Raw genomic sequence first — 22409 nt, 5'->3', positions numbered from 1 at the left:
GTGTATGTATATATTTTCGAATGCTAAACATTCGAAATTAATTCACAAGTACTAACAATAAAGATATGGAAACTGATTCTCTTTTTTTTTTTCGTCATAATAAACTTCTCTGTCACTTACAAAAGAGTTTCAATTTATTTTTTAGGAGAAAACTTTGAACTGTATCAGAATTCATCAAATTTCATTTTTCTCTTCTAAATTTGAGTTTAGATTTTTAAGAAAATTTTCGTTTTCAGGTACGATTTTTGATATAAATTACTCTCCAGCTGTGGCAATCAGCTGGTTTATCGAGATTCATGTTTGTTTAATGCAACTTGCTGTTAAATGGATTCCTCATCAAAGTATTTTTAAAATTTAAATTTTTATAGACTTGATCTTCATAATATTTTAGAAGGCTTACTCTATTTTATTTATTATTTTATGCAATTCTTTTATTTTCCCTCAACTCGCAAAAATGTGAACTTCAATTTCAAATAATTTGATTACACTTCAGTTAGAGCAATTACTTTTGTATTGAAACTATACAACTTCATTAAAATTATAAAGATCCAAAGTAGAATCACTCGGCAATAAAGTTTTTACTTCTATTGTTTAATAAATATTTTTTTGATTAAACAAAAATGAGTTGTTGTGCAGTAAAATAGCAATTTTCTTGCAATAACAACCATATTACTGTATTATGTTCTTATTCATTAAATTATCTTATAGGTAAGAACTATAGTATTTAAAATTGGGTGCCTTTTTAGAATTTGTCATCATTTCTTATACTAATGTTGTACAATTTCTAACAATTTTTTTAAAACACTAATGTGAAAGGTGTTACTAAGCGACGGTCTCTCGAAATGAGGACACCTTTTGAATATTCATTTTGATGTTCTCAAAAATAAATTTCAATCTTATACAGACTTATGAATAAATGCGTTAAGAATATTAGAATACGATCTAAGGATGTTTTAAGAATTTAAAAAAAATCCATATTTAAGTAAAACAATTGGAACATTTTAAATATAAATTCAATCTCAATTAAAAATGTAATAAAATTTATAATTTAAAATAGTAGATGATATTAATAATGATTTTAAATATAATTTCAGTGGATAACTTATTCCATAAGGTACCATCTATAATTCTAAAAGAAAAAGAGATGTTAATTATCTAATAATTTTGGGGGCGGCCTGGTAAAAACATTACATTAAACAAACTCTTAAGAATGATATCTTTAAAAATATATATATAATTCCTTATATTACTTACTGAACGCTTGCTGCTGGAGACAAATACTTTATTTTCCTTACGACTTGTAAATCCGGAATTTTATATGTATTAATCTTAAAGTATTGACTAATACAAACATGTGGGAGTTTGTATTAATCAATGCAAACTCCACTCTCCAATATCCCCGAAGCGTTCTCCCATACGCTTACTGAATTTCTTATTCCTGTCCTCCCAGCATAAAAATGTGAATTTTGGATCAGACCACAAATACCTTACATAGAATGGAAAATGGAAAAATGTAATCATGAAGTATCGATGTTTAGTACGAGTCTAGCAATTTTACTGAATCTAACGTGCGAATATTTTATTTTGGAGGCCTTTTCTCGGAACAATTAATCCAAATTATGGCAAGAACTGTATATGTAGTCAAAAGATCACATATCAAAATTCATTGATTTAAATCATTGCCTTTTTGAGTTACTGTGTTTACAGGAATGCGAAAGTACAGACCGATAGACAGTCAATTCTAAAATAGATGTTATTTAAAATTTTATAAGAATCTACACTTGCAATGCAAAACTTATGTACCAAATTTCATCTATTTAGCTCTATGTTTTGAACATATCAAGTACACAGGTTTTCGGATAGACAGATTTCCTCTGAATGGATTTCTTTCAAAATTTGAATATAAATTTATAAATTTGTTCTGAAGTCCTTATACCAAGTTTTATCCATCTAGCTCAAAACAATTATCTTATTCATAACCGAATTTAACTCTTAAAATGTGTTTTTGCATAACAGAAGGTCTGAAATATAAGGATTCGTCAAAATGAATTCGAATTTTTTTGACATTTAAAATATTTTCTCTTTATTTCGTGTACAAGAAGATAATTATTGAAATTACTAATTACTATACTTTTAAAAATTACTATACTTTATTTACTATATTTTTCAACTGAATTCGCATCAGTAATAATAAGTAAACAATTAACATATTAAAGAATAGCAAACGTAAAATAACACCTAAAGAAGTCACATTTAATCCCATAATAAATCCTATAATTCCTAGAGAAGTTTGTTTTAAAATATTATTTACGTAATTACAATAATAAAATGAAGAAATTTTATAATCCGATTGTAATCATTTGTATTTTTCTAGCAAAACCATGAAAAAGCACCGCTAATTTCATCTCAAAACTTTTACCGAGAGTATTCTAATAATTCAGGCTTAACGAAACATGTAAGCACAAATCCAAAAATGCCTTCTTTATCTTAATTGTTCATTTTCATGGATTAGTCAAGCAGTGGGCCTAAATGGAATTTAGAAAGAATCCAACTTAGAGCCCCAGATAAGCAGTTTACGGTAGCAGAACTAATCAGAAATATCATTAAGATGGGTTTATTTCGTGCATGTAAGGAAGAAGACTGGATTTGTGGCGAGTGGATCTTCCGCCGGAACTGCATTTGCATTTAAATGTTCCTCGTTCAACCGTTTTTATCGTTTAGCTAAGTGATCCTTCTGGAGAGTTAACTTGAGATTTGACTAAATAAAACTGGTTAGTCTCAGATTTCGAAATTGGGAAATCAATGCAAAGGATGAGGCATCTAAAAGTTCTAAATGATTTTGTTCCATATTATTTTTCGATCCACTGTTTATCTCGAGGAGACTGCATTTTCAGATACTATCTAAACGGAAGGTTGTACAAAGTAAATTATCAAGGGAAAAAGCTGTATTTTACAACCGTTCTTGTCAAGAAGATTGATTCATTTGAAATGGAATAGCTGTGATTTTAACCTTTAACACTCCAATGGCGACACAGCGAGAGCATTAGGTTGGATACAAACGTATACTAAAAATACATATATTATTTATTCAAACAATATAAACAGATTTTACTGAGATTTCAACAAGTAATTTAGTTTGCTAGGCGAAGTAATTGCATTATCTTTTAACTCTATTAATACTAAAAGGTTCCAAACACCTTTTAACAAAACTACGACGGACGCCCGAAACACCGGGGTATCGCTCCGTAATCCCCCACCCCCTTTTTTCCGCTAAACTGGATTAATGTGGTGCATTCTTCATTCATTAGTCTCTCGTCGAAATGAGTTTGAGGTAGATGTATTTTTTTTAATTTAGAGCTCTTTGAGGATATTTTAACACATACAAGGGGCCGCGGTGACCTGGTGGTAAGGTCTAGGCTCGTGAGCCATAAGGTTTCAGGTGCGAGACCCGATTCCACCGAAGAACCGTCGTGTAAGGGGGTCTGTTGCACGTTAAATCCGTCAGGGACAAACGTCCTCCCACTGGTGTGGTGTATAGAGGGGGTGTGCCATCTCAGGTGTCGTTCTCGTCATCTGACGGCGGTTCAAAATGACGAGGTCCGTCCCAAAATAGCCCTAGTGTTGCTTAAAACGGGACGTTAATATAACTAAACTAACTAAACTTGAACACATACAGGTGATTCTACGATCATGGACTAACTTGGAAGGGCAGTTGATTGTATTAAAATGTTTTTTTTTTTATGGGAATACAGGGTATGAAAGTAAAAATGGAAATAATGACATGGAAGCAAAAAAAAAATGTTTCACAACATTCAAATCATTTACAAAATCAACGCAAAATATTTCTTTGCAGAAATACAGTGCTAACAATACACTTCCAAAGTTTCTATCACTAACAGTAATACGAACTAAAGTAACGACCGGGTGGTCTGGAAATTTTTGAATGCGAATTTTACCATATGATGGATTGGGCATGGTGGACCAATCTGATGACTACCTCGTTCATCAGATTTATACATCTTGGATTACTTTTTTACCTAGGAATCTGATGGACATCATTTACGACACTCCTTTTGACTTAGTGAATGACCTCATTGCACCACTACCCATTGCGGCTGCAAGCATGCGTGAAATGCCTGTCTTTTTATTAAGTATTTTCCAATCCCTTCTACGTCGCTACCAAGCACGTATTCCTGTTGATGGTCGCAATTTCGAACATTTATTGCGAGGATGTATTGCTGCAAAGAAGTACTTTGCATTGATTTTATAAATATACACATTTTTCCTACTGCGCCATTTTACGATCTTGCGTTAACATGTCACTTTAGGTTCTACATTCCTATACAAAAAAATATGTTTTAGTATGATCAACCATCCCTCTAATTTGTTCCTATGGTCGTTGAATCACTCTGTATATGCTTAATAGCCAGCAACTAAGCGTCTTTTGTTCATCCACCCCTTAGAAACACGGGCTATCACAGTGGATTTTGAGAAGGGGATTTTACTTATCTCTGAAAGAGAACCTCGAATGTTCAAATATTCTGAGGTACCTAAACACTTATGATCTTAGTTAGGAAAGGAGTGAGGAATTTAATCGTCGAATATATAATGAATTAAGGATTATAATAATCAAATTAGTTTTCTGATTGTAAAGGAGCGATGAAGTATGATATAATTCTGACTATTGAGAGTTGAACATTGATTTTGAATGTTTATTTAGAATTGATTCCAATTTCAAGCTGTGCCAGTGATTTAGGAGTAGAACTCTTAATTTATAACTCTCTGTCAAAAGCAAAAATTGCATAATAACCGTTGCTGAAAATTTATAAAAGCAAAAAAAAGTAAAATATTTTGTAGAACATTGAAACGAAATATCGTTTGGTATTCAGTGGAATGAGAACCTAAAACAGATAGTGCAATAAATATAAAAATAACGAATAAATATTTTCTAGAAGGTTAAAAATTCTAAATGAAATATAAATAATGTATAAATTGGAATAAAATCAAAGAAAAAGAGAAAACCAACATACAATATGCCCACTAAAGTCACTTGCTACATTCTTAACTTTAAACGGCTATATTTCTAAAGTAGTGTCTGGTATTGTAAAGAAGCTATGTCCTATTAAATGAAACTGTACTAAATCGATGACCCACTGCATCTTTGTTAATCATTTTCTCCCTTAAATCGTTTAGTTTTCGAGATAGGAATGTTAACTCTGCAGTTCCCACCAGGTGGCGCCGTAAGCGGCTTCATTCATGTGGAGCATGGCTTCTTTACTAAACCTCAAAACCAATTTTATGAATATAGTTGCAACCATTTCGAAATTTAGAGGGTGGTAAGGGACTTAAGTGGAAGGTTAAGGGAGTTCAGTAGGAAAACCATGAGAAAACGGAAATTTCCGATGTTTTTTGCCGTAACTGACATTCATAAATAAGGTTTTTGCTCTAATAAACGAAACCAAAATGGGAAATTCTCAAAAGAAAATAGAATATCAATAGAAACAATTATGTAGCCTTTAAAACTCGACTAAACTCATAATATTTAAAGTAAACATATATTAAAATAAGAAAATGATAAGAAATCAAGTAATAACCAAGAGCAAAATTTTGCGTTGCTCTTGATATAATTTAAATTCCAATTTTGATAGAAACTTGATATAATTTTAACTTGATTATAAATATCGATAGAAACTTGATATAAAATTAGAAATTAAAATTATATCAATAAGAGAAAATGAAATTTTATTTTTAAGAATATTGATACCTTGATATTCATTGAATCATTTTTGCAACAATTAAAGCATCATTTGAAATTCCTAAATAATCCGAAAATCTTTCTAATTGTACTCGACTTCTAATCCTAGCTTTAACAACTAGTTAATAACTCATTACTTTAATGGTTCGTTTCCGTGGAGGAGATAAACTAAAGACCTACATGTATTTAAAATGGAATCGTGCACTGCGTCTCAGACAAGTCGTTTACTGTACTTATAAATATGATTAAGAAAGTTTTATCGCGTATTTAAGTTAGAAAGGACTGGATTTGTGGTAAAGATTGCATTGACTACAAATGAAAATCGCATTTAAATTCTCGTCCTTCAACTGCTTGAATCGCAGAGCTACTTAATCCTTTTAGGGAACGATACTGCGATTCTACAACAGACTGACTTTAAATTTTGGGCTGAAAGATAGATATCTCTAGGAAGGGAATGATGTTGTGTGCTTTTATGATTCGATTGTGTTTCTGAAGCAAGAGGGGATTATTTATTTAAGTCAATGTTTGTCGAAAAAAATCGATTTCTTATTAATTTTTATTATAAAAACGTATTAAATGCTTTTGTCGAAAATGCAATTTCTTTGAACTGTTGTTTCGATGGGGGTTTTTTTTATTATGTTTCTTATAAAAATGAGTTATCACGAGAGATAAAACTGTTTTATTCTCCATTTGCTATTGTTCATTTCTGTTTAATTCTCCATTTTCTCGATTTTTTCAAAGAATAATATTGAAATGATCAAAACTGCATTATCATTTTAATAAACAACTGATACCAGTTTGCCAATTTGAGGTGAGTTTCACGGAGTTCTTGAACTCAACGTTCTTAACCTTCGGAAATAAGAGGTGGATAGAGTAACGGCATAGCAATGTGTTTACTTAGTAAGTGGTGTGCTAAGATAAATAGAGGATTTATTTAACCTTTAACTAGGGAGGTGAAAATTTAGGACTTAACTGGGGAGGTGGGATTTACGAGACAGCATTTTCTTTCCACTCAAAATACTTTTTCTAATAAAAGTATGAAAATCAGCCAATACATTCTGCAGATATTTTTGATATATAAATATGTTTTAGAAATTTTTCAAAATATATTATCATTGAAAAAGGTAATTGAACATGTATTTTCTTCTCAAATTACATGTTACAACAAATAATATTCATGTTCAAATAATATTTAACGTAAGGATTTATTAATTTTTACGTTTTAAATAATATTTATTTTTTCAGTAACCAAAGGTATCTAGAAAATAATAAATAAAAAATTCAGCAACTATATGGAGAAAAAAAATTGACAATGGGTAAATTTGTCCCTTTTTTTATCGACATCATTTCTACGTAGAAACTTGTGAACATTCTTAATATGGTTTTTGAGGGCATTTTAAACATACAGGTTAAGTATTAGTATAAAAATCAGTCTGTCAATTCTGTAAGTATTGCACTTGGTATATTAATATATTTTAGAAATTTTTCAAAATAAATTATCACTAGAACATTTAATTAACATTTGAACATACATATCAGAATCGGTCGAATGCGAACTTTGATCGAAAAAATCTTCTGTACAATTATTCTCATTACTAAATTCATTTTATGATTCATTTAAAAGTCTCTGGAGATCTGCTTCATAACGAGGGACAATAGGTTGGGTATTATTTCGAGGAGAAAGTTTCAGAGCCATTTATTAAGCCTTGTATAATACTGGAACACTAAAAGGAAGGTGCGGTCTCACAGGTGTCACACAAAAAATAGCTGAAATATTTTAAAAAGCATCTACTGAAACCGGTTGAAAAAGTGCACGTGTAGTGAAGGAAATGAAACAAGAAGCTACAGGGTCAATCCATTCGACTGAGCTAAAAATAGAATAGGGGGGAGCTAAAGTCCATCTTTAGGGGTCTGAGATAACGCCTCTCCCAGGTTAAGAGTTAATTGGTAACATAATACTAAAAAAATCATGAAGAAGATAAGAGAAAATAAATTCTGAGTGAATTTTAGAAAATTTGGTCTAGAATCAAGTCCGTTGGTAAAGCTATGGTGAAGTTTTAGACATGAAGGAGATGACGAGGTCTCGTAGCATTTTTTGGCAGTGAAGGATCGTAATTTTCAATTTTTTTTTAATTATGATGTTATTTGTATTAACAAAAAAAAACTGATAGAATCGACAAAAGAAATGTTATCGCATTTGTCAGTTTTTTTTGTTTTTTTTTTTGAAGGAAAGTTATTGATGGTGTCTTGTCCTGCAAGTTTGCGATGCTGTGATTTTTTTTTAATGTCTTTATTCTTGACAGCCTACGGAAAGTTGCTGATTTACCTAACCGTAAATGATTGATAAAACTGTTTTTTAGTAACTTTTATGAAGAGCTGAATCAAATTTTATTGCTAGAGGTCAAAACTATTCCATTCCTTTTTAGCTGCTTGTGAATTATGTCATGAAATATCGCAGTAACGTTAAATCCACTGTTATTCGCTTTAGTTTAATAATATTTAACTAGCTATTTTAGTGACTAGATATTATTCAATGATATCAATATAATTAATTTGCTAATACAAACTTAATTGAGCTAGGTCTTACCATACTAAATAAAGGTTCTATTTTACATTATACTTAAACAATAAACAAGACATTTTGATTCATTAGCCATACATTTAATGTTGATTTTCTTCTACAACGAAATAAACCGTTGAATTAAATTGATGAAATTTTTCAAGTTGTTAAGTTAGATATAGCTCATCAGAATTGGTTGATATGACGAATTTAATTCTGTTTCGAATTTATAATATTGCATCCCTATAGTTCTAACTGAATGTGTGTCAATTCAATGCTCCCCTGGCATTGGTAACAAACTTGGCGACTAATTTAGCTACACAGGCTACAAAAATGTAAGTTCTAATATTTGAGAAACTTGGCAATAGCTTCATTAGTGTTCGATTTTTTTCTTTTGTTCTAGAACATCCGATGCTTTGTCACGAGAGTTGTACAAAGCGATGTCTAATCGAATGTTAGTTATCAGTTGAGTTGGGCTCAAGTGAATAGGCAAGCGAAAACTGCTTTTAGAGTGTGGATTTCCTGCAAATTTTCTGAGCGCTTGTGCTACTGAGATCCTTTAACAGCGATAAGTTGCTTATGTGTTGCTATTTAATGCAACTGCTCTTCTTGTCTACGTGTCGGCTAAATTTTGCTATTGCCTATAAGAGTTTTTGTAGAATGAAGTGTCGTTATCCATTATAGAACTTTTCAATGTACACCCAATGGTCGGATTTTCCATTACAATTCTATTAATATTCTTTACAAATAGCTGGGAATAAAGAACATAGATATTAAAGAAGATTTTAAAGATAATCTGACTGAAGATTCAAAAATTTGCTTTTCTGCATAACCAACAAATATCGAAACTTACCTGCTTCTATGCTTATGTATATTTTAAATCTTTCAAATGCCAAGGACATTAAATATGAAAGACGATCTACAGCGGCATAAATCTGATAAATAATTCATACGAAGTGAATTTACTTTAAATGCCATTCTCCGATCGGCGGTCCTTGAATGCCATTAAGTAAATATCAAAATTGAATGGAGCCTTCATATTCTTAATGCCCAAACGTTAATACTCCCATTCGAGAATTAATTTATAGCCTTAGCTTAAAGCAGTGAAATACATTAAATGCCAGATGAATCGAGGGAATGTTTTACATAAAATGTAATTAAAAGTAGTACCAGAGAGAGTAAGTTATGGATGTTGCTTGCTTAGAAAAGCGTATCAATCGTTTATGATTTATTTGAAATGAATATGAATGATTTTTAGTTACATAATAGGAAGTATTTAATAGAAATTACGGTTTTGGAATTTAAATTATGGTTCATTAAGTGTAAATTTCAATTAAATGTCTTGAGAATAATCTTTAATAATTCCTTTCCAATTCATTATTTTCATAATATTTTATATAGAATATTTTTAAAATGCCATTAATTAGTTTATATGCAGGGTGGTTATAATTAAACGCCCCTATAAACAGCATTATGCAACACAAACGGGTGAACGGATTGCAACTATACACAGGAAGCGCTCACGGAATTTCAAAAAAAAAAAAAGTTCCAAAATGTCCACCAGAGGGCGCTTTTTCTAGAAAAACATTAATTTTAACCAAATAAAACGGAATACAGAAACAATATTAACATTTATTAACTAGCTTCTGATCACCTTGTCATCGAACCTATTAAGTAAAGTTAATGAAAAAATAACACTATGCTACCTGAGGGGGGGGGGCAGTTCAGTTTGCAGAAACAAGAACAGATTACGACGAAATTGCATAATAGGAGTAGTTGTTAATCGTGTTCAGGACGATGTAGGGAAAGGTGCTTCATGTGACCACCCGTATTCACCTGCAAAATTTCAAGTCGATGGACAGTGTGTTCAACAGCAGATCGTGACTGATGAGTTGTGATACTTCGCACGTGAAGCGTTATGGAGTTCTTGAAGTCATTCAACCTCGCAACGAGATACCGTCATCATTATAGTCAAAAACCTCGACATAAAACATACGACAGCAGGCATTTCTTACCCTAACCTGTATTGCATAAAGCTTCCTCTTCTCAAGCCTGCAAATCACGATACTTTTTCCTAGAACTGACAGCTTTTTTCGGTTTTACATTTTATTACTCACAATTCTTGTTCTGGATTGTTAATATTGTTTTTGTATTCCATTTCGGTAGTTTGTTTTTTTGGAAAAGGTGCCCCCTGGTGAACATTTTGAAACTAATTTTTTTTTTTCTTTTTTTCGAAATTCCGTGAGGGCATCTCGTGTCTATTACCAAATTTCGTTGCAATTCGTTCATCCGTATGCGTTGTATAATGTTGTTTATAGGGGAAATTTAATTATAACCGCCCTTTAGATTGTCTAACCCTCTCGCTCATAACTCGGTTCATCCCAGCCGAGTAGTTTCCATACTGGGCAGCAAGAGTTTAGGCCGGTGTCTACTGTAAACGGGGGAAGGGTGCATGTTATCATTAACGGCTTTTTAGAGGAAGAATTGTCAGCTATTTATATTTGACAGTGATAAATTAATTTTACACATGCGATACTTTAAAAAGATTAAGGAAAGAATTGGGAGATAATGTTTGCAATAATCGAATGTCATATAAAGCTAATTTTCAAAATAAGAAATGTTATTATAAAATAATATAATATTTTAAAAAGTTATATTATTTGTTAATTAACTTCTCTATTTTTACGAATGAAAAAAATAATATAGAGAAAGAACAAAATTTTAATCCATACAAAAATTTACATTTTTCGGAAATTAATTTACTGAAGTTTATTTTGTCGAAAATTTTATATTCAAGATAAGTGTTATTCATAACGATAATAGATATGCAATACTTCTTGTAAGCTGTGTTAATTTTTACTCCAGGAAATAAAACATTTACTTTTAATTACCTTCACAATTTTTTGGATAGTTAGGTTTTAATTTTAAATATAAATAAAATTTGATAAGCCTTATTAAATTTATAAGTAATAAAACAGTCTTGTAAAATGCATGCTTTTTTTACTGTCAATATAATGTAATATTTAAATATTTTCGTTATCAGATTATCAATTAAGAAATCAACTGAATTAAACTATTTCATATATGAGGAATTTTATATTTGTTAATTAGATAATTTAAGTGATTTTGAGATTCCATGATATTAAATTTCAAATACAGACTTAACAGTAAGAAATAATAAAAATATTTTTTTTTCCTTCTTGGTAATCTAATAAAATTCCATAATTATTTTTTTTTCTCTTAATACTAAGACTAAATTTAATTTAGAAAAAAAAATATATGTAAATTACAAGACATTAAATTTTAATATCAAGGAATTAAATATCACATTAACAAAGAGAATATCTATGATGAAAGTGCATTTCTTAAAACCTTATCTTCTTATAATGATTTAAAGTTTTCAAAGTGGATTTTGAGATATCAGTAATTAAAACCCCCGTTTAAGCTAAAATATTTCATAATTCTTTAAAATTAAATTAAAAAAAATATTCGTTAAAATTTTAATAGTTTGATTAAAAGAGAAGAAAATAAATATTAATGAAAAGGTAAATAACTATTTTTCCTTTTTACGAATCTAATACAAAGGGTGTTCAAATGAAAAAGTACGAAACGACACCTTGGGTATAAATGAATACTTTATCCAAAGTATACATTATAGGTCTGAGAACAACGATCTCATCGATTAACGAGCCGAAGGATTCCGTGTTCCCAGAATTACTGTGGTTGTGACGAGACCCAGTCCTTCACAGCGTCCTTGAGTTCGCGTCCGAGTTAAAGCGCTTCCCTTTCAGATGCTTTTTATAGGGGACAAAGACATGAAAATCGTAGGGCGATATACCCGGGCTGTAGGGTGGTTTGCAGAGCTGCTCCCACTTGAACTTGGCCAGTTCCGCGTGTGTGACCCTGGAGATGTGTGGACGCGTGCTATCATGGATCAGAACTACAATATTCGTAAGTAATCCCGGTCTTTTGTTCTTGATGGATCTGCGTAGTCTTCGGAGTGTCTCACAGTACACATCGGAGTTAATGGTTCTGAAAAAACAACTCAAAGGGAAGAGTTTCAACTCGGGCGGCGAACTCAAGGACGCTGTGAAGGACTGGGTCTCGTCATGGCCACATGAATTCTGGAAACAATGAATCCTCCAGCTCGTTAATCAATGGGATCGTTGTGCTGAGGTCTATGGTGTATACTTTGAATAAAATCTTCATTTATAACCATAGTGCCGTTTCGTACCTTTTCTTTTGAACACCCCTTGTAAATAATAACTTTGAAAACAGGAAAAAATGCTTTGATTAAAATATTTTACCTTGACATTTTTAAATATATACTTAGAAGTATATGATAATTTCCACCAAACCAATCATGATAATACTTATTTGAGTATAAGGTTATAATACAATCCATATAATACTTATCTAAGTATTATTCTAATTTTTTGAAAACAATATGCTACAAAAATCATCAAATTGCTTTTGCACTTTTTTTGCGCATATAAATATAGTCTGGTTGATGTAACTTAATAAAGCATTATTTTATATCTTATTAATAATATAACATTCATATATATTAGGGATTTGGATATTTTCCATCTACAAATAATAAAAAATGTATTTGTTTCGACTTTAAGATTAATGCACGAAGGAAATAATTACAATCTGAAGTGGTTAAGAAATACTTAATAATGTGCTTGTAAATACAAAAGTTCTGAAAAGTTCTTTTAATGACAACGGTATTTTTTAGTATTTTATAATTAGATATATTGTTTCAATATATTTAAAAAATAAGTAGCCGACGTCCTGGCCAAGGGGTAGCGCGTCTTCCCCGTGATCTAGCGTTCAGGGTTCGAGTCCTGGTTCGGGCATGGTTGTTCTCTTCCTCGTGTTCTCTCTGTGAGGTGCGTGAATGAGCCCCCCTGTAAAAAGGGGTGTGTGCGCTATCTTCATTTGAGCTAGAAATCAGACTTCTGCCCTCGGATGCTCAGGGTTCTTTACCCTCAGAAGCTACTGCGCAAAATTTGACTTAAAATAGTCACACGGCAAAAAAAAAAAAAAAAAAAAAAAAAAAAAATGACATGAAAAAAAAAAAATTGAAAATCCTTACTATCATCTAAGAACGAAAAAAAAAATCCCCTCATACATTTTTTTCAGGCTTAAGATAGAGTAGCACTCTATTTCAGTTACAATTGTATGGGTTAATTAGTGACACCTGTGGAATTTTAGCACCCGTAGTGAGGGATAAAGGGCGAGTTCATTGCAATCTTCCAAGGGTAAACAATTAATCGTATACATCTGAACTCAGATTTAAACTGCCTTCAGGAATCAGAGGGTTAATCAAAATTTTTAATTTGAAGTTCTGAATTTAATTTTGCAATATAATGGAAATAATAGCCAGCGTCCTGGCATAAGGGTAGCGCATCTCTTCCGTGATCTGGGCGTCCCGGATTCGAGTCCCAGTTCGGGCATGGTTGTTCTTCATCTGTGTTCGATCTGTGAGGTGTGTGAATGTGCCCCCCTGTAAAAAGGGGTTGTGCAAGCGAATGTGTGAGTTTCATTTTCATATGAGCTAGAAGTCAGACTTCTGCCCTCGGGTGCTCAGGTGTCTTTACCCTCAATAGCTACTGCATTCCCTTTCCGTGGTAACATGGACACGGCATCATCATCAATGGAAATAATTAGTATACATTTCGAACAGTTCAACGATGGAATATTGGAATCAAAATTTGATACATACTATATGTTGGTGTCAAAACAACAAGTATACTAAATTTCAGTCACTAATCTTAATTCATTCATTAAGGAATTTGGTGGAAAATTAAATTTTTTATAAAATTATAAAGTAAAATACAAACTTTTATATGCCTATGCTGTTGCATTTTATTTTTAACTATGTGTCCATATACACTTGAATGGGAAGAAAATGAAATTATGATTGACAGATTTTGCTCAAAATTTGATACCCTTATGTATTTGCAATGTTTTTTTTACCTATCTCGGTTAGTTAGTTCGATGATAAGGAAGACAGTTTTACTTATAACTCTAATAGATGCAGAAGGAATGATGGTTAGATGACTCTTTCCTAGCCGATCCTTTGGCGATTTTGCTTAATTGCTAGTATGGCAATCTTTCAGGAACTTCCTTTCTTCATTGAATTCAATTAAGCTAATAATACTTTTTAATCTACCGCAGCTATAAGCAGCTGCCTGGTCTGTCTAATCAAAAATCCGCCGTTGACTTATTAAATACCTAAGGACTAAGATCTCAATCTACACTGGCGCCATCTATGTAATTACGCATGTGTGATGAGCCCCACCGTCTCCTGGCATCTTGCCGAACATTCTTCCCTTTTGGTAAATTATCTGAAACGAAGGCAGTTAATTTGAGATTTTTTTTTGTTTCTTTCCAGATGGAATAAAGAGCAGCAATTCAGTAATAAAATAAATATTATAATAATTATAGTAATTAAATAGATAAGAAGTTTTGCTCTAACAGAAATGGTTTTGGACGGATGAGATAAATTGGTATATGATAAATTTATTGTAAGACCATGTGAAGGCACTTGAGATTATTGAAAAAAAGACATAATTTTGTCACAAAAAGGCGTGCGTCACTAAGGAAGGTGGATGGACAATGAAATGATTTATATCATTTTGTATGAAGTTTTAAAAATTCTTCTATATTTATTCCATATACGTGAATCAATAGACAAAAATAAACGAAAAAAATATAAATTTCGGCAGATGAAAATTATCGATACTTTTAAAATCGATTGTAGAAAAATTGTGATTTAAAAATCGATAGATAGATGATTAAAAATATTTTAAGTATGATCTTAAAACAAATCTACAAAGTTTAAAATGGAAATAAAAAAATGCTCATTAAAAACAAAAACGCAAGAGAAGTTCATTCAATATCAAAACAAAGTTCATTATATTCTTCAATAGTAATTGTGATATTTACGAAGAATAAGTTATAACTGGGAAGCAGTTATTATTTTCTGTCCTTTCTCCACAGAACATCTCCGAATTTGGAATCTCTAGGATTCCCTGTAAGTTGAATGAATATAAGTGGAAAGATTTATTAAGAAGAAAAAAAAATTACGCAGCAGTTTCCTTACAGTATACCAAATAACAGCCCAACAACTATACACAATACAATAATGAAAAAGAGAGAGTGTTTAGTGGGGAATATGAATTCAGGAAGTTTGACGAAGTTAATATTTTTTGGAGAAGGGCTGGACTGAGAAAGGAGGGAAAAATTCATTCTGTACTTGAGTCTGGGAAAATCAAATCTTTGTTATCTAGCAGAAATCGAAAAAAATTATTACTGAAAAGTACTTAAATCTTCTGAAATTTTAAATGTTTATTTTCATCCATATCGCAAACAAAGACTTAAAAATAATTTGATACGCTGCGTAAATAACTAACTTTTTGTTATTTATAAAAATATTAAAATCTTTTGGGAAAAAAGTATTAGCATTTTTATAACTTTCTTCCCTACGTGTTTGCACAGTATGAGAGTTATCTAACGTTTCAGTGTCTTAATGTTTTGGAGAGATGAGAAAAATGAATCTTAGCGATGAGATTACAAGTTCTATTTACTTACTGTCATCTTAATCAGGATTTTTCAAAGTTTTGTAAAGAAATAAGGGGGAAAAAGTATAGAACTGATGGTAGAAAGATGTCTCTGAATGTTATAGAAATGAGTCATGAATTTAGGTAATTTATACAAAAGTCCTCCCATGGACAACCGAATTTCATAAATTGATATTGTCTGCTCCTGTTTTGGGTCGCTTTCACCAATAATTGATGGATAATTCTTCTTTTGATTTACATGAAAGAAATATTTGATCGCGAAGATAACTTGCTTCTATATATAAAATATAAGTCATATATTTGTCCCAAGTCCATCTTAGGTTCTCTGAATCGCTTTGGGTAAGAGAGAATGACATACATTGTGCAAATTCGTTGGCACATTTCATCTTTATCTTGAAATTTGAACAAAGGGAACCGGCTGCATTTGGCTAGGAAGCCCCAACATAATCCTAAATATAGAAGGTAAATCATATATTCATCTCAGGTTCTTCCTAGTGGTCCTGTTGTTTCTTAAGGCACTTGCCATGGTCAAGCTCTCTGTTACGAAGTCAGCTATTTAAGCCGGTGGGGGAGCGTCTCTTGTTTTTTTTTTTAGTAGCGCCAACTAGGGCCAAGAGTACGACTTAGGTACTCACGCATCACTCATTCGCTTGCACAACTCCTTTTTATAGGAGGACACATTCACACATCTCACAGATAGAACAACGGAAGAACAACCATACCCAAACTGGGACTCGAACTCAGGACGGCCAGATCACGGGGAAGTCGCGCTACCCCTATGCCAGGAAGCTGGCCCTAGTGCTCCTAATGGAACCAAAAGAGGATGGCATTTTTCCTTTATCCCGAGTGACTGATAGATGGATTTGACTCAATTTCGTCAAGAAGCCGATTACCTCCATACATAGGAGATAAGTCATATTATTTCAGATGATCTATGCCAGTTTTACAAACAAAATTTGACAACTTGACAAATGGATTGGCTAGATATTCTAAAGCAAGTATTACCACCATAGATTACATTATTACTGAGACCATTTCAATAATTATTTTTTATAATAGCTTTGCGTATTGAATACACTGAGATGGTACCTCAAAAAGAAATGGGTTGATGATGGTTGATGTTGTATAAACCACAAAAAGGAAACAAAAGGAATACATATACAGAAGTAATACAAAATAGTTCATGGTTTCGTAGGAAATAGGTTTCAAATAATATATTTAAAAACCTTACATAGATTGAGATCATGAAAAATTTCAACCAGTTATTTTACTTGTCCGTTTCCATTAAAATACGATTTTATATGGAAACGAATAAATCTTCTACATTTAATGTAATCAAATTTTCTTTCTCTATTTTTACTCTGTAAAAGAATAATGTCTCTATTTTAATATTTTTCCTGCTTTCAATAGTTCATATTGTTGCGAAAATTCATTTTATTATTATATATGCCATTAAAGCTAAATTTTTAATTAATATTCGCGATTGCAGATTTATATTAAATATTTTTCTGGATATTACTATTTTGTTTTCAACAAAAAAAAAATTTCTTTGTGTGTTTATTAATGTGACGATTTTATATGGAAGCGAATAAATCTTCTACATTTAAAGTAATAGAATATTTTTCTGGATATTACTATTTTGTTTTCATCAAAAAAAATTTCTTTGTGTGTTTATTAATGTGTGGACTTGTTAAAGCTAAGATCAAGCAAAAAATAATAATAATAACTAATAAACAATTTAAGAATTATAATATCAAATATATACGAAAAATTCAACGGCAAAAGTTTTTTTTTTTCACATAATATGAGAAAAATTGGAGGCATGTAATAATTTTTAAATTATACGTTTGTAATAATAATACATTTTATTTTTTAATTCTGCCACATTCCTTTATAAAAAAACTCTGCAGGAAATTAAAATTTAAAAGAACTAATGATCTACGTTACATATCTCTTAAAATACATTTAATGCAACAAAAATGAAGAAAAAATAATTTTTATTTTGAATAAAAATTATCTTTTCTTAAACAACATCGTTTTCTTTTCTTTCTCTATTTTTACTCTGTAAAAGAATAATGTTTCTATTTTAATATTTTTCCTGCTTTCAATAGTTCATATTGTTGCGAAAATTCATTTTATTATTATATATGCCATTAAAGCTAAATTTTTAATTAATATCGCGATTGCAGATTTATATGCCAATATCATCTACAAATAAAATAAATTTTTATTAATTTATCTCTTTATAAAGTGATGGACTTTCATAAATTCAAGCATCTGACTTTTGAAATAATATTAATCTAAGCCAAAAGCTTCATAAACACAAATCCAAGTCATATAGGCACACAAAATATTTGAATTTCATTATAAAATTGATAGAAAGAAAATCAAACTTACTCGTACACTCCGAGGGCTCGTCTGATCCATCCGGGCAATTTCTAATTCCATCACAGAACTTATTGAGTGGGATGCATCTCAAACCTTGTTCCAAGCTGTAGCAATTCCACTCCCCCGTTCCGCACCGGCCACCTCCATTAAATCCTTCCCCGAAGGCCCCGCACTCGATCAGTACGATGATGACGATGATCACCTTAATCGTAATCGAGTAAGCTGACATCCATCCAAGTGAACTGATATCATAAAAAGAATGTTAAATAGTTCGAAGTTTGGTAATTTAGATAGATACGGAGTAATATCTTCGTTTTAGTCAAGCAATTCTTGTAAAAAGCTCTGGCTCTTTCATGTTTAGAACTTTGTATAAAATATCTGAAGTTTGTGAAGTAGAATTTTTCATCGTTATTCGTTCATTGAATGTTTCAGAGAATAAAGAATGTTCTGCAAATTACACTTTAAAAATAATAGTCGATGGCTTCATAGTTCTTCAGTCATTTTTCTTGCTTGTAGCCATTTTATAAAAAATGATAAAGATTTCATTGATTCAATATTATCACATTATGGAGTTGAGAACTAGAGAAAAAAAATAAACATAAATTATTTAAATTTGATATTGAAACTATACATTCATTTTATTTTCTTAAAATCCTCAACACTTTAATAAGAATTACCATTCAAAAATCAAGATTCATTAACTTTAAATTAACTTTTGAAGACAATTTTTTATTATACCGTTTTTATTCTCAGTAAGAATAAATTAAGTTAATAAATTAATGATTAATCGTAAGCATCAATCTCTTATATGAATAACTTCATATAAAGACTCTAATTTCAAAGTTCACTGTGGAAATTCTTGTACTTTAACACAAGGAATTCTTTTTGTATATAAAATATATTTAGCAAGATTGTTTTTCGTCTGAGAAAGATAATATAAGATAGGTGAATATTACTATAATTTAATTAGGACTAATTCATATTATAAATCTTCGTTTACTTTCTTACACTCGAAGTAACATGCAGCTTCTCTTTCTTTTCGTTTGAGTCTACTCATTATATATATATATATATATATATATATATATATTGTCAAACTTCCATTTTTAATTAAGAAAGCCAGTTTTAATATTTCTTCCAATCCATGATATTTATCCATTACTGCTCCATAAAATATTAAATAAATAAATACTATTTCGGTTTCCTTTTTTCTTTTAATAAGAAGTAAATATCCTGAAGAAAATCCCAGACTTTTAATCAAATCCTCAGAGACAAAAAGATTTCAAGTCAGAGTTAATAAGAAATCACTTTTGACTGAAAATTGCTTTTTTGAAGTAATAGCCTAAAACAATATTTTCTCCCAAATTACTCCTTTATGCCTAAAGTCCTGTTTCTGACAAAACAAATGGCTTTACCATTAAAGTAACAGTTTCCTATTAATTTTACTGACATCCAAGGTAATTGAACTCCTAGCTGTGTGACAGAAGATCTTTTCTTGTGTAGTTGTCATATCCACCAGGGAAAAATGATGGCATCTTTGTCAAAGTGATCAAATCGTGTAAGATAAATAAAATGTCTTCTTGATATATTTTCCGAGTAATGACTCGAAACACCCAGTTTTAATGAATAGAAATACAACACATTACACTTTCAAGAGCTTGTTTATACATAGGAGGTGTCTGTATATTTAGTAAAATTTATTCTCGCCTGAGCCTATTACAATAAATTAATGAAAGCGCCTGAAAAATATATTAGCATGACACCGTGTTTCAGCAAATAGTCTGTGTTATGCTAATTATTAATATTTATTAAATAGAAAATTCACTTTCAAATATTAATACATGGATAAAATTATCCCTGACTTATATATGCAATTTATGTTGAGACAGCAATTGAAAATGATAGAATTATAATTAACAAGAGCAATTTATATTGCATATATAATCTTGCCTGATGAAATATATCCAGAGTAAATATTTCAGATTTATTAAATGTAAATATCACACACATTCATGTTTAAACAGATAAAAATCTGTATATTCAGAAAGATTTAGTTCAACTACGGTTACAATATGAAACGTCAAATACACTTTATCTTATTTAATATAATATTTACAGAGTGTTTTGAAAAAAAAAATACTTTTTTTGCAGGTAAAGATGAAAATTAAATTAAAATGTTTTAATCTAGAGTTTTGAATTAAGGATTTAATAGTTTCCAGAAATAATATATGAATATTGTATTTAGTAGTTAAATAAGTTAAGAAATGACATTAAAAAATCAAATGATTATAACTTACTTATATGGCAGCATTAATATCAATTGTTCTCTTTTTTTCTTTGCAAATTAGGCTGTAAATAATATATTGAGATATATTTTTAAAGTTCATGACAGGTAATAATAGGAAATACACTGAAAATGAAAGAAGATACTTCAACTGCCATTTTTTTAAATCAATAATTTTCTTTCAAAAGAAATATGTAGCTATAAAACTTCCGTTTTCCATGATAAATGGCGCAATTATTCCATTAAAATATTGTTCTTACTAAGCTGTCGAAGTTTATGGTATGTTATAAAACACTACTGACGTAAACTTTCAACATGAACACAACACAAAAGAAGCCTTAATCACATTTTTCAAACAAAACTGTTGAGGGAAATTTATGAAAAGGGTTTGAAAAGAGAGTGTTCCACAGATTTAAATATCAAACCTCCTTTTCTTTGAAAATATTACCTTACGTGAGCTTGAGAGCCTCTTTACACAATCCAGTTGAAAAACAAAATGATCTCGCACGAGCGCTTAGCTCGCCAAAAGTTCTCAAACTGAACGAAAAGTTTTCTTGATATCTCGCAATTCTACTACGATAATAACATTATTCTCAGTCTTTTGAGTGTTCACTTGGCGAACTTCAAGTGCCGTGCAGTTCGGTGATATTAAAGGGAATTTTCATTCTCTTCTCCTTGAGAACTTCGCCATGTGGCACTCTTGAGCACGATTTGGCGATCAATAATGAAGCTCTGGGCGAGTCAGCTTTTCAAAACTCACGTGCAAGCCTTCTGATAGATGGCGCTACAGTTTGTACCGAAAACGAATGGCGATGAAATTTTCTATCTTAGTTACTGTTCTTTTTCTGTTGAAAAATCACGGAACTTTTCGTTTTTTCCAATCTTGGCAATTAGTAAGTATGTTATAATTGGACAGAATTTATTACATAGATGTATCTCTTCTTCTAGACATTCGATTTAGGGAAAATGAAATCACTGGAACGATATTAGTTTTCATTTTTTAATAATAATATTCGAAATGAAATTTTCTTTGTTTTTCTCATCATGAATATTCTTTTTTGTTTGTTTCTTTTCTTCTTTCAAAGAATGTTGAATATTCTATAAAGAGAAACGACAATATCATTTATAAGTATTTGGAATAAAGGAATAAAATTATTAAAAATATTGGAATGAAAAAATTTAATTAAATTAATGAAAATTTAATTTAAAAAGTTGTAATTTAATAATAAAAAAACTTTAAAATATACAATACATTAATAGAATAAATATACAATACATTAACAGAATAAATATACAATACATATACACAAATGCAAAATATACAATAATAACATCGATACAGTTCTAGTGTTGATCGGTATTGTAACACATTTTTCAAGACATAGTGATTCAAATTATACAAAAAAAAATCATCATAATAATAAATATTTCGAATATAATTACTATATTATCTGGTTTAGATTAAAATAAATATTTTTCTTTACATCATTTAAAGATTAATATTATTTAAATTTACTTTCATTATTTCCAATGCATGAAATTTATTTCATAATTGTATATAATAAAAGTAACTTCAAAAGGAAAGTAATTTATTAAAGCTATAACAGACAACGTAGTCATTTAAATTGTTTCAACTTAGTAAGTATAATTTTAAAGAAAATATATATTATTTGAATTTTAATCTCTCTTATTTTCTTTTATTCTCTTTTTTAACATTCTTTAAATTTACTCTATATTTAGAGACCGTAAATATTTTTATAAAATGTATTAATCCAGATTTTTTATTTATATATCTGTGCGTGCATGTGTGTGTGTGTGTGTATGTGTGTG

The 22409-nt window shown here is 30.4% G+C and overlaps 1 protein-coding gene across 3 annotated transcripts in view; it reads right to left on the bottom strand.

The window, feature by feature from the left end:
- LOC129974822 (uncharacterized) overlaps nucleotides 1–22409 on the bottom strand; it is a 199783-nt gene that overhangs the window by 49047 nt on the left and 128327 nt on the right. For 2 of the 3 annotated variants that reach the window (XM_056087584.1, XM_056087586.1), the window contains 2 exons: nucleotides 21028–21677; nucleotides 18305–18874 (listed from right to left, as the gene is read on the bottom strand). In XM_056087584.1, the coding sequence (XP_055943559.1) occupies nucleotides 18305–18524 (220 nt within the window). In that variant the 5' untranslated portion in view covers nucleotides 18525–18874; nucleotides 21028–21677. Of the gene's footprint in view, nucleotides 1–18304; nucleotides 18875–20592; nucleotides 20635–21027; nucleotides 21678–22409 lie in introns of those variants that run through there. The other variant, XM_056087585.1, reaches the window with a different exon arrangement.

This window comes from Argiope bruennichi, chromosome 7, assembly GCF_947563725.1.
Source record: "Argiope bruennichi chromosome 7, qqArgBrue1.1, whole genome shotgun sequence".
Taxonomy (NCBI): domain Eukaryota; kingdom Metazoa; phylum Arthropoda; class Arachnida; order Araneae; family Araneidae; genus Argiope; species Argiope bruennichi.
The sequence above is the reverse complement of the archived record's forward strand: the minus strand, read 5'-3'. Positions and strand labels throughout refer to the sequence as shown.